Here is a 13,441-nt window from a genome sequence, read left to right on the forward strand (position 1 = left end):
TTTCATTCGCCATTTCATTGATTCATCGACGTGACTGAATTTTTGGCACTTTCTCCCGACGCTTTCACCTCTGAGCATGTTCCTGTTTCCGTTCTATTTCTAAGATCATTCGCAACGAGGCGAGACGAGTGTTTGACAGGGAGGCTGGGACGTTCGCGCACTCATCGAGAGGCGCCGCGCGTTTGTGGAGCCACGTGGGGAAGACCCACTCGTTGGTATAATTAAAGACTCTCGTCGAGGAAGCCTAAACTTCTTCTTCTTCTTCGCCTCTCTTTCGCTCTCGCCTTCTACTCCTTTTCTCGATCTTCTCCGGTCATATTCTCCGTTCCAACTGTCGTCGACGGAGGCTCGAACTTCGTTTGCTACTTTCCGGGACTCGAGCCAGCTCAGTCAAAGCGCAGCGATAAACTTCCAGACATCAAAGACGCGAGAATAAGAAAAACATAGAATTTTGGCTATTTGCAAACTCCTCGAGATTTTTCCTTCATTCGAATTTTATTTTTCTCCCCTCTACGCCGTTGACAGTCTTTTAAACTCAATTTCGTTCAATAGAAAATATTCTGATCATTAGTTTTTTGTTCGTTGATATAAAAAGGAATCGTAGAACGTAGTAAAAGTGGGAAATAGCTAAGGTTGCTCATGCACGAAACGATTTACTTAAGAAAGTCTCGGGTAATCGACTGACACGCGTATCACATTTTAAGGAGGGTGGATCGCGACGATACAACGTTGCCATGCTCAACCGTGTTGAAAATATTAAGAATTTCAAAATAATAAGAATTTAATAAAATTTGATAAATGTATTCTTTGAAAATATATAAGACAATATAAATTTTTTTAGATTTTTCTACCACATAGCTCTCGAGTAATTGAGCACTAAAGTTCACGTGTATAAGCATAGAGTTTACACATATACACAGTTATACATCTCGTGCACAAGAACTTCGATTTAACGCTCAATTATGCGATAATTATGAAAAACGTGCACAATAAAAATGAAGTAAGTTATGAAGGTTTGGGAAAAAATTCGAGACGATTGTCTTGCTAGTAATAAAGATACATTACGTTAAAGATTGAACGAAATTGGCAATGAACACTCGTATTATCTCACATTTGTCTATTTCGGTATTTTGTTTCTTCTTAGCTTGGCCTATTCCTGTCATTGATACTTTTTTCTTGATCCATTTCCCGTTTTGTTTTCCCTTTGCGCTCTCTAATGCGATTATTGACATAAAAAATTATAGTAGTTTTTTAACCAGGGACGAATGAAATTTGGGGTTCGGTCAGTGATGGATTCCCGATTAATGAATGGCTTGTAAATTTCATTCGCCATGAGATAAGTCGAAAAAATGTATTTACAATTTCAAATTAATAAATCTTACATTAATTTAAAGTGATTTAATTAGGGAGTTAAAATCGATCCAATTTGGACACCCATAAAATATGATCTTTCAGACATGATCTACCTTAAAACAATCGTAATGTGGAATAGCAACGTTTGTGTTTGCTGAAAAAAAAGGGAAATGAAAAATCGGAGAAGAAAATAGTTGAAGGAGCATGGAATTGAAAAAATGAGTACCTGGAAGGTTTGTTCTTTGACGTCAGTAACGAAGATCGATGAATCCTTGGCGCGCCAATGTTCCTGCGAGTAAATCGAGTTGACTTTCATGCCATTACGATTTTTCATGGGTGTGATGAGTGCTCGATCGTCGTTGAGTTCGACAGGGGTGAGTCTGAGTTCAGTTTCATTTTTGTCATAATTCAAAGGTTTGGGTGATCCGGTGATAAGGGAGGAGTTGACGTTATTGGAAATGGAAAAAATGCTATTTTTTCTCGGGTCTGATAGCCGAGGGGAGAAATCGGGGGAATGAAAAGCTGGTAATTTTTGATGATTACTAGGGAAAATAGGTTGGATACCGAGTCTCGTTTTCTCCGGGGTTTCGTTGATGAAATAATTGGAATTTATCAATTGGGAGGGCGAGGAAAACACGGGGGAAGATTCGAGGGGATTTTTGGGGTTCTCGGGGCCCGAAAAATCCTCACGAAACAGTGAAATTGCATTTGCTTTACTTTTGCAGTGTTTGCAATCTTTCTTTCGTCTTCTGCGACCGGGTTTGTCAACCACGTGATTAATCGCTCGAGGCAATTCGTCCTCGTCCTCGTCCTCTTCTTGATGACGATGAAAATAATGTTTTTCATCCGTAACTCCCGAGGAATCGTGGACTGAATCATTCTTCTCATTTTTCCTCGTGAATCTCGTTCTTTCGCGATTCGTCACTCTGACCGAATACCGATTATCATAATCACTGTTTTCACAACCGATCGTACGTTTCAACGGAAGCGTTAAATTGCGATGAAAATTTTTCTTCTTTTCCCCGTTGCAATCGGCCTCGAGACTCGACAAGTTTCGAGCATTTCTATCCTCGATTTCACAGTTTTTCATTCTCTCCATTTCGGGCGTGTCTTCCTCCCTCGTATCCGGTGATAATCCAATGTCCTCGTAAACGTGCGCTTCCGGCTCATTTCTCAATTTATCTCCCCCCAAAACCAAACGAATTTTCGATCTATTGATCCCCGACAATTCGCCTCTGTCGATACTCGAAAACTCGTCCGGATTCACTCGTGTCGGATTATGCGATGAGCTCGTTAATGCCTCTTCCTCGTAGCCCTGATTCTCCATCTGTAATTTCAATAATATTTTTTCTGCTTATATGTCCAAACGCGCATTTTTCCATTTACATCAAATTTAAGAAATAATTTTCTCGTATAACGAAAAAAATAGTAAAACCCGTCCGAGATGCGGTTCGGAACAGGAAAACTCTGAGGGTTTTTGCTCAAACGTCCAAAATCAATTTTTCGTTTTAGTCTCACTGGATGAATAAACCAATTGGATTTCTCGCAAAAACAAGAAAAAAAAAAAGCTCCGAAAACTTTTATCAGGTGGCAATGATGTTCAAACTGTTGAAAAGATCGATTTGAGCTCAATTTAGGTGACGAAGAAAAGTCATTTGGAGCATGAATCATAAAAATGATAAGAAGCAGGCTAATGTCGAGAAAAATCATCAACTCCGTTGGTAACCATGTTATTCTAAAAATAGATCAAGAAAACTAGTGTCTCCGAGCTCATGTTTTCTCAGAGTGGTTGTAACACATGTTAATAGAAAACAGATATGTTCTCATGGGTAAAAAAGCATGAAGAAAGACTCGATTCATTCCGTTGGAATGTCCCTCGATCTCGAGATTATTAGAGGCGTTTTAACGCTGCGGCTTTATTCTATTTATTCCGGAAGCAATTATCGATTGGCTCGTGGATGAGTTCGTGGAAAATGATTGTGGCGTGTCTGAGAGAAACATTAATATGCTCCTATAAACATATCAACGTATGAAGAACGTGCGTACGATCGTCGAATTAGTCACGAGCCACGATGCAGGATTGCTGAGACTCATGAGAAAAGTTGTTTGCGCGATTGAAATTTTTATTCATTTTATTTCCATACTTGTGCAATTGTTTTTGCATAAAGTGCGAAAAGCTGATAAAAATCTTAAAGTTTCAACGGGGCATGTTGAGCGAAACGATTCGTCGAATGTTTTATGATTGTTTACCTTTGAGATTGAATGAAGAGTGGATAAAAGATTGGAAAAAATGTACAAAAACATTGCGTTATGGTTGTAGACAAAAGATGAAAAGATGAGGGACTTCAACGGGTGAATTATTTTCCAAAAATATATTTTCTAAACGCGATATTACTGAATTTCGTTATTTCTCGAGTATTGCACGATTGTTCGCTGCTCAAAAAACATTTGTTGTTTTTTTTACGGCCCAAAGGCCGTCCAACATCCGTCCACAAATCATCGAGAATTATGTAGACCCGCGCAAGAGTCGCACGTTCTCGTTGATCGCTCCGAGAGATACGAAGCAACGATCTATTTCAAGATTTCGCTTCAAAAACTGTGATGCCTGCCTCCGACATTTTTTCTGTTTCATTTAACATCGAAACGTTTCGCGCTACTCGAGCGAAAAATAATTCGATAACCTCGACGCATTTAAAATTGCTCTTGGGCACGATTTCAACGGATGCCGAGTTTCGAAATTAGTTTTTAAAAACTCCAGACTGCCCAGAGCTTCGCAACCTTGTGCAAAAATCGTCTTCGTAATTGCTCGTTAATTGCTATTCTATTACGACGAAATTTGCACAACATTTTTCATTGTTTTTGTCGTTTTTTTTTCACTCCTCGTGTCATGAGACAACAAATGTTTATCGAATTTTGCAAAATTTCATTTAAATATTTATCGTCAGTTTGAATTACGAAGCAACGAAAAATGCTGGATATTCCAATATCATTTTTCGAGCTCGAGGACATACAAATAACAAATAAACATTTTCAGGGTGCCAGTGAACAGCTTAGAGCCTTGGAAAAGCAAATTAACGTGAAAAAAAGTTGAGGAAGAGCTTGGCTCGACGAATTTTTTCATTAAAATTCATATAAAAATAAGAAAAAATACCTCAAACTCATCGTGCAACATTTTCGTTGATTCTCAAACGAGGCAAAAATAAATCTGCAGATTTTTTCCTCCCGCCGAGAATATACTGAGAGAAAGAAGCGAGGAACGAGAGTAGAAAAGTTGAAGAAGGCGAAGATCAAAGATAAATCGTAGGACGAAAAGCAAACAACGCTTTGAAGGAAAGCATTGCTTTCAATTTAGCTTTTAAACTCGTGTCCAACGATCGTTTGGAGTCTTCAGCATCTCCTCGAAAGTATATAACATGAGGAACGAGGTGAGAGATTCTCGTCCGAGGGATAATTTTTCGCGCGAGTTCTCAAAGTCCCGCGGAACGATGAAAGAAACATTTTTAGAACGTACTTCAAGAGAACGAAGAAGAGCCGTTGGTGTTTGAGCGTTTATTCATTTGTGCGATTACGAAAGAAGATTATATCACATTCGTTAACGTCTTTCACGTGGTAAATCACTCGCGGTATATGCTTATTATATTATTTTTCGATGGCGAATCAACCAAAGATATTATTCCTTTGACTCGGTGCTTCCGGATGAGAGTCATTAATCGAAATTTCATAAATCCGAGTTCGAAAACGTGCGAAGCAGCGATCGGGGAACAATCGAAAAACTTTTGTATTGAAAAAACTGCCAAATTTTAAACTTCATGGGTCAATTTTTCCAAAAAAAAAAAAAAAAAACACCCTAATCAAATAAAACACTTAAAAATATCAAAAAACACGAATGCAAAAACGCTTATTCGCCAAGTCTGCGACAACGATTATTTCACAAACGAATAAGAGAAGGTCGGACGTGTTTTTGAATTATGAATGGTGTCGGTCGGAAAGTGCGGTTTCTCGTCGCGAGCGAAAGAGAACAGCGCCCGATTCTCGCGAGTCACAAGCGACTACTATCACTTCTAAGCACTTGGCGGATACTCGAGGCTTGTCCTCGTGTCGTATTTGTCGTCGTCATCCTCCGCGAAGAGTACAACTCCCGGGGCAGTGTACTAATCTTCGATCATATCGGCGTCACGTTTCAACTTCTCAGCAGGAGAAAGAGAGAAGCAATAAAGAGAGTTTTGTGCGTGTGAACGATTGTGAGGAAAAAAAAAAGAAGAAAAAATGGAGTTTTGTCATTTACATTCGTAAGTTTCGTCGAAGAAGCACAATGACGAAAGAAATGTTCCTAAAAACTGTGCTTTCGTCGCCTAAAACGTCCGATTCACGATCACGAAAGTTCGATCGAATTCACAGGCGGATAGGTGGACAGAAAATCGTTTCGTTTGATGAATAGTCCTTGGCGACGCAGCGTTTTCTCACGCTACAAGTTGGAAAGATAAAAAAAGAAATCGAGAGCGTTTGCGATTCGCGCGAAAAGCCGGATCGAAGTAGTCCGGATTATAAAAAATTCAAAAATTCTCTACAACTCGATAAAATGATGAGAATTCTCGAAACTGCGCGGGCATATTTTGAGCTCACGAGAATAGCTCCTACGATAAATAATTTATGGCATATTTTATCCTCCTTCGCAGGGGGGAGAGAGAAGGAAAATGAAAAACAAACGCTGCGCCGGCAAGCTGTAAGACCGGATGTTGAACGGAATCCGGGCGAAATGGAGCGCCCTGGCCATTTGTGTAAAATCCAAAACGAGCGTGCGAGCGTGTACAACGACGCGATCCGGGCTCGAAAAACTCCGGGGCAAAATGGGCCTTGGATAAAAGCAAAAATGTTTTTCCCCCGATCGGAAGGAGTTTTTGCCAAAGTTTAGAAACTTTCTCTCAAAACTAACAAGCTCTGCTGCGCATGCTCTTCTCGCTTTGGCCGCACGAGGCGATTCACCGTAACTGTTGAACGCGCCGCGCGGGTCTGCTTGCATATGAAACGTGCGTTCCAGTTGGTACAACATCGCGTTATATGGGCGCTAATGAGCGTTGCTAATAATTGGCGAATTGAAAGGAGGAATTGTCTCGGCCGGGTTCGTATTAATTTCATTCACTTCGGGCGCAGCCTCGAATCGGTACATTCATGCATTTCGCTATGCCGACATTGTTGGAAGTACGAAGCTTGTGTGTGGTCAGGCTATGTGATTGTACGAGCTCGTCTTATGGTGTGTGCGGTATGTAATTGCGTTATAATAGATTACGGGGCTGTTGCACGCGGTTCTTGCCAGAGACATAATTACAAATATCTAATAAATGAATGTGCGGACGGCGGCGGCGTGTTGATACACGTAACCGCACACACGAGCTTGGGGGCTCTGAAATGCGTATCGAAAAGGCAACGCGATAATGTCGCACGACAGCAACAAACTGCTGTGTTGGCCGCAGTCTGTTCTACTTTTAATATGCAATTTACAAGGCGGGAGATCGGGCATTCGTCCGGCTGGACCGTTGGAATTTCATGCTTTCAATATTCGTGCGCTCCTACACTCTCGATCGTTGTTTTGTTTTTTTTATTTTTTTTTTTTTCCCCCCCATTCAGAGATTTTCATCTCGCGACACGCATCAATGAACTCGGTGACGATGCTGCTGCTGCTTTGCTTTTGTCATCAATTTCCTCGCGTACGCCATAGTGCCTGGATAGCGTTAAATATTATTATTTTTAATATCGAGCCTCGTGCTGCCTCGTTTCATCCGATTTATCTCGTTTTTTGGTGTAATCGCGTTTCGAAATTGGCATTAGAATCATTCGCGTCGGACTCTCGTTTCTGGCGCTTTTGTCTCGCGCGCTCGTATACCGTTCGGTTGATTGATAAATACGAATTTTTTGCATCTTCCATGAAATAAAGTCGAATTAACGAAAGGATGGATGAAGATTATTGGACTTTTTGTAAGGAAAAATGTCGAACGACGGGGCAGTCGAGAGCACCGATTAAAATTCAGGATGTGGGCAGTGTGTGAAACTCCATTATAATTAGCGAGAGCGCGCAGTTTTTGCGGGAATGCGGGCCTCAACGACGAGGCATTTTGCGATGCGAATAAACTGCATCGCTCGTTTCCTCTTGGGGGCCTCGACGAGGAGACAACGGCGAAGGGAGTTCACGCTTCACTCTGTTGCGAAGCAAAAAAACGTTCTAATAAAGGAGAAGACTAAAGATTCAAATCAATGAATCAACTAACGAAGGCTGCTTATTTCAAATTGCCCTCAATTGATCGTCTCACGATGCCTCCTCCAAGTCACACTCGATAAAACTGCTGTCGGAATTTAAGGAGGAACATCAGCTTGAGAAAAGTTGCGATAGCTTAATGAAACTTTTAGAATTCATTTTTAGATGTATTTTCTATGGCCTCTCCAATTTTTAATCCATCTCACTCAGCCATTTTTTAGTAAATCATTTCCAAACTTCGAATATTCAACACCTACGCATAGGAAATAACTCCACAGGCCCCATCTTTTCATACTCAAAAACAAATAAAAAATGATGATAGTTTAGAAAAAAAAAAATTACTCTTGCACAGTTCGAACTCTAAAGAACAAGTGTACAAAATTTGAGGTCGTTTAATTCTGCAATTTTTTTATATATCACATAAATTCCACCCAAAAATGACGTATTTTTGGGGCTTAATGCCGTTTAAATAAAACAAACAGGGTTTACATAACCTAGATAATTTAGACAAAAAGAATGAAATTTGTATTTACACAACCTGATGTTCCTCCTTAAGGAAGTTGAAGCGATATGTATAGGACATCATACGAAAAATACATTAGATTTTATTATTCCAAAATAATGAATTGAAAATTTACGTGCATATTCTTGAATAGCGCTTAATTATGTGTGAAAAATTTGAAGAGGTTTCACCGCCTAGTAATCGAGATATTCATTGTCGAAAATGACAAGGTTAAACATGGGCTCTTATGGAAGCTTTCAAAAAATTGCAAACTTCAACAATAAATATCTCAATTTCACGACGGTGAATCATCGGCATATTCCGCCAGAAGTTTAATACTGTCTTAAGCTTTCTGTTTTAAAAATTTTTATGTGTAAAGTTGGAAAATAGTTTTAACATAAGATACGCTTCAACCTCCTTAACATCGCAAAATCGACCACGAAGTCTCGTTTGTTTTTCAGTCTCTCGCGATTACTTCCGTCTTCAATTTTCTTAAGGTAGATCATGCTCGAGAGATCATGTTTTATGAGTGTCTAAATTGGATCGATTTTTACTTCATAATTAAAAATATAATCTCTTTAAATTAATGTCAGAGTCGTATTAATTCGAAATTGTAAATACATTTTTCCAACTTATCTTATGCCGAATGAAATTACACAATTAATCAATCGGGGACCCATTACTGACTGAACCGAAAATTCCATTCGTCCCTGACGGAAATACTATAGTTTATTATGTAAAAAATCGCTTTAGAGAGCGCAAAGGTAAAGCACAACGGGAAATGGATCAAGAGAAAAGTATAAAAAAAAAAAGACAGAAGGCTATGATAGGAATGGGCCAAGCCAAGAAGAAACAAAATACCGGAATAGGCAAATGTGAGGTTATATGAGTGCTCATTACCAATTTCGTTCAATCTTTAACGTAATGTATCTTTATTATTACTAAAACAATCGTTCCGAATTTTTGTTCAAATTTTCATTGTTATTTTATACGTTTTTAATAAACTTCGTAAAAATCCTTTAAAACTTGAAATGCATGTCAGTCGACTACCCATTTAATAATCTCTGTGTAAATTTCAAGACTTTTTTAAGAAGCTTCAACGCACACTTTTGTTTCAAGAGCTAAGAAAATTCGTGAATGTCAACCATGAAATTTTAAATGTTTACAGCTCTCAATTACTTTAAGCCGATTCGAGACTCAACTTAGTGAATCAATGATATTGTCACTGCTAAAAGCAAATATTCTTCAGTTTAATTGACAAGTTATTTCGCCTTGCGGTATATTTTCACTTTTATATATAGGCATGAAAACATTTCATCTCATGAAATCAAACACGCTCGTCACTCTTCGTACTGCTGGTTACCTTTGTACATATATTTATAGCTGTACAAAGCAGCCATGATTTCGAGAATGACATTCGTTACTTTCTCGCATGAGATAATAATTTATCTCATGCTCTCGTGTTATATTATTGTTATAACGAGTGTCGAATATACGAAAGTATAAAAAGTAAAGAGCTATTTAACTCGAGTCGTAATTAGCGAGTTTATACCAAGTATCGACAGCAATGCCACAGTTAATTACTCCCCACAGCAAAGAAGTAACCACCGTGCCATATAGCCCGAGGGACTTTTGCGAACGTTATAAACGAGCGATGTTCAACGGTCGTTCTATGGAACATTCCAAAAGCGAGAAAAAAAATCATTTTTCAAATATTTTGTAAATTTAATTGACAAGGAGATTCGTGTGAGTCGTTTTGATTTAAAAAATACTTGAAATTCATGGATTTTTCATGAATAACAAGAAGAAATGTTGAAAAATATCGTAACGTTTTTAGTAAAAAGAGTGGAGAATAGTTTTTGATAGATTCAGTGAGATTTTTTCGGTATTTCAAATCGTAAAAAATGTCAAAATTATTTGCGAAAATTCTAATTAGAGGTTTCCTCGTGGGAGATTATCACGAGGAAAGAAAGAAAAATAATGGAAATAATCGGAGAAATGAATTGGTGTGTGTGCGGCGTAATAATTGAGTGGGGAGTTTGGAGCTCGTTGGAAGGGCCAAGGAAATAAATTTAGATATGAGAGCGTGCGTCTCTTTTCATTGAAGACTTTTAGAGAATGTCTCGTCGGACAATCGGCGTGATCTCTACGCTTGAAAGTGCGTGTATGTATGTGAATGCGTACGAGGAGGATTCGAGCGAGTGTATTTTGATTCTGGAGATGGGAAAAATGAGAGAGAGAGAAAGAGAAAAGGAGAAATGGAGAGTGGAATGGAGACTCTGATTGGCGAGCATGATTGTTCCAATTATCGCGACTTGACTCCTCCGATTGATCCCGAGAGAGCCTGACGTCATCGAAGGCCGAAAGCTCAGCCTTTATTTTCCTCCGGTTCTAACAGCATGTTTTCGCTTTTAATTTCTCTTTTTTTCTTTTACTTTTATTTCTTTCAATTCGAGAGACCGGAGTACCAAATATTACTTTGACGTTTTGACGCGAGGACAAGAAACGTTGCGTGGCCATTTAACGAAAAGTAAAAGTCTTGGGACACATGGGAATTATCGTTTAGTATTAAACCGCTCGATTCAACGATACGGAGTTTAAAAAACCAAGGAAAAATCATATTTTTGATAATTAAATAGAGTTTTTTTGTTTTCATTGTTTTTAGTAGTTTAAAACCACCCCAAAAAGTGGATGGAAAATGGATTTTTTTTCAATTATGCTCATACCAGGAATCGTGTCGTCGGTCAATGAAATTCAAACAGACTGTATTTGCTGGCATATTAAGGGACAATGAAGAGAAATCGTACAGCCCACTCTCCAGCTAAATTTCCATCAGCGAAGGAGAGCTCGGGGGAGAGAAGATTTAAAAAACGTTCTTCCGGGAAGAGAAGCGATGAGCGCATTATACATTCCACGTAAAGGACGTTTGAGGATCTCGTGAAGAACTGAGACTGCGGGAGCGAGGAAAGAAAATTCAACCACGAGAGTCTTGGGTGAACTACGTGATTCCTCGGGTCGAATATATTTTTTCTTACGTTGGCTCCTCTCTCGTCTCTTGTTTTGCTAACCGAGTGAAAGGAGAGTGACGTATTGTGGGACCCGAGAGATCGTGGTTACTCCTGTTTTTCAAATTCCTTTTTATCCGAAACAACTTCGCGCAATTACTTCATTTTCGTTGAAATTCTTCAAAATCATCACACAATTTTATAGTCACATTTCATTCAGAGCTTTGGCGGACTTTCGTTGCAGTTTCCGAAATGATTACAGAAAATTTTTCATTTCCGATTTCACATATTTACTGAGATTTTCTCAAGTTTTTCCGTTCGAAAATCCTCCTTTGGAAATTTTCTCCATAACTCAATTAAATCTGCGAGAAATTATGATAAATTATTGCAACTTTTTTTTATCGTAAAAGTCCAACTTTCCAGGCGCTCTTCAGCATTCTCACCGGACAATCCTGACTACGTTTCTCACAGATTTTTATCCCGCTGTCCTCCTCGTCCGAGTCCAGTTCCTTCCTCTTCCTATTTCGCTGGCGCACGAGCACTCGTCCATGCCAGGGTTTTTCTGTGTTGCTAAAACGGGCTACGTACATACAAACGCGAAACTCTCTATTTCGCGTTTCGTGGAATAGATAATTCCACCTCCGACCCTGGCTTAATTACGGATGGGCTAGCCATGTAATTACCCTCTTGCTGCAGGATTATACCGTGGCCCGAAATACTGTGCCAACCGTACCTCCTCCCGTGTTTTCAACAGGTTATAGAGAACACACTCCACGACACGTCGAGAAAGTTAGCACCACCGTATGTAAAAAGGTTTTTTTAAATTTTATTTAATTTTTTTTTTATTTTTTCATTTTATTTTTAAACAAGTACCACGACAAGATTTTTATGCGCTATTTCAATCCATTAAATGTTAGCACGTTTTCCAAACAGCGGTCAGTGTGGTCCTGCCAAATGGGATTACAAACACATTCAACTTATTCCACGCAAGCGAAGTATCACCAATACAACTGACAAACGTCAAAGCGACAGCTGGGATCCTCCCACCGGGGAAGCTCATCACAGCAGCGATAACGACACATTTCAGCAATACACAACAACATTGGAAAGACAAATTCAAGAGAAGAAAACAAGCTCATACTCATACTAGCGTAGTACACCGAATAATATAAGCATACGCGCTAACATTTATGGCTCAAACGGTGTAGCAGCCGCGTCAAGTTTTATTTTTTAAACGCTTGGCCATCTGGAATTCCCACTTCGGGCAATTTCATTTCGAGCCAAGCGCTGCATCTAAACTTGAGCGAAATCGATGATTAGGCAGCCTCTCCTTATTAGATATAAATAACGGGATTTCTTGGAATCACTTAATTTTTTTTGGAAAATTTAAATATTAACTCACAAAAAGATTAATGAAAAATCTCGTGAATTGGCAATTGAATTGTTTTTTTAATTGTAGCTTTCTTAATTGATATGGAACGATACTATAAATAGGAATAGTTAGAGTTTTTTTTTCTTCAAAACTTCGGTCAATCCGCGCGCTTCAAGTACTCAATCTTGTGAACGAGTCAACAGTTGTGAACGAGTCAACAGTTGTGCATGAACGAGTTGTGAACGAACTCAACAGAGTTCGTTCACAAATAAACAGTCACCAGCGGCAAAAAAATCCGACTGCCCGGTAACGTACCGAGACCCTGCCTGAGCGCCGCAGTAGAGTGATTTCTGTGGTAGCGAAGTGTTATATCAGGGCTCAATCTAATATAGAAAAAACATGGCACCTCGTGGGAGACCCCCGCGAATTGAACGATCGCGAGTGATTGACGCTATTTTGCGTGGAAGAGAGGCGATACTACTGCCAGACGCAAACATAATGACGAAAAAGGACAAAGTGTGGAGTGAAATTGCGACAGATTTGGGAAATGTGCTTTAAACCGGGCACACTGTATAAAATGGTGATGCGTAATGAAAACAATGTCCGTGATAAAATCACCAAAAAAATATCGCGATCTCTGCAAATACTGCCGTAGTTGAAGGATTAAATCCAGTGGAATGTGCCTCCGATGAAAACAGTGAAAGTAAAGAAGACACGGAATCGAATGAGAAGCCAGTGACCGAAGAATCCACGTTCGTCGTACCTCAAGGTGATTTTGAAAAACTTTTGACAACAAAAATATATGTCAGAAATGAAAAAGCCAGGGGTAAAGTGTACACGCGATCGTGTACGGTTTTAATCCCTGGCCTCTGGCAGACACTTTTAATTGATGAAATGAGTAAACATAAGCGGATAAAGTGCAGGTTCGCTTTCCGTAATCAAATATTTGTCAAAGATGG

General features: G+C 39.2%; 1 protein-coding gene across 5 annotated transcripts in view; it reads right to left on the reverse strand.

Moving 5' to 3' along the window:
* Positions 1 to 13,441, reverse strand: part of LOC122415686 (uncharacterized) — a 47,407-nt gene that overhangs the window by 7,543 nt on the left and 26,423 nt on the right. For 2 of the 5 annotated variants that reach the window (XM_043428044.1, XM_043428043.1), the window contains exons 1-2: positions 11,554 to 11,715; positions 1,580 to 2,680 (exon numbers count right to left, since the gene is read on the reverse strand). In XM_043428044.1, coding sequence (XP_043283979.1) covers positions 1,580 to 2,680; positions 11,554 to 11,700 — 1,248 coding nt within the window. In that variant the 5' untranslated portion in view covers positions 11,701 to 11,715. Of the gene's footprint in view, positions 1 to 1,579; positions 2,681 to 4,504; positions 5,398 to 11,553; positions 11,716 to 13,441 lie in introns of those variants that run through there. The other 3 variants (XM_043428047.1, XM_043428045.1, XM_043428046.1) reach the window with 3 other exon arrangements.

Source organism: Venturia canescens, chromosome 9, assembly GCF_019457755.1.
Source record: "Venturia canescens isolate UGA chromosome 9, ASM1945775v1, whole genome shotgun sequence".
Classification (NCBI taxonomy): Eukaryota; Metazoa; Arthropoda; class Insecta; order Hymenoptera; family Ichneumonidae; genus Venturia; species Venturia canescens.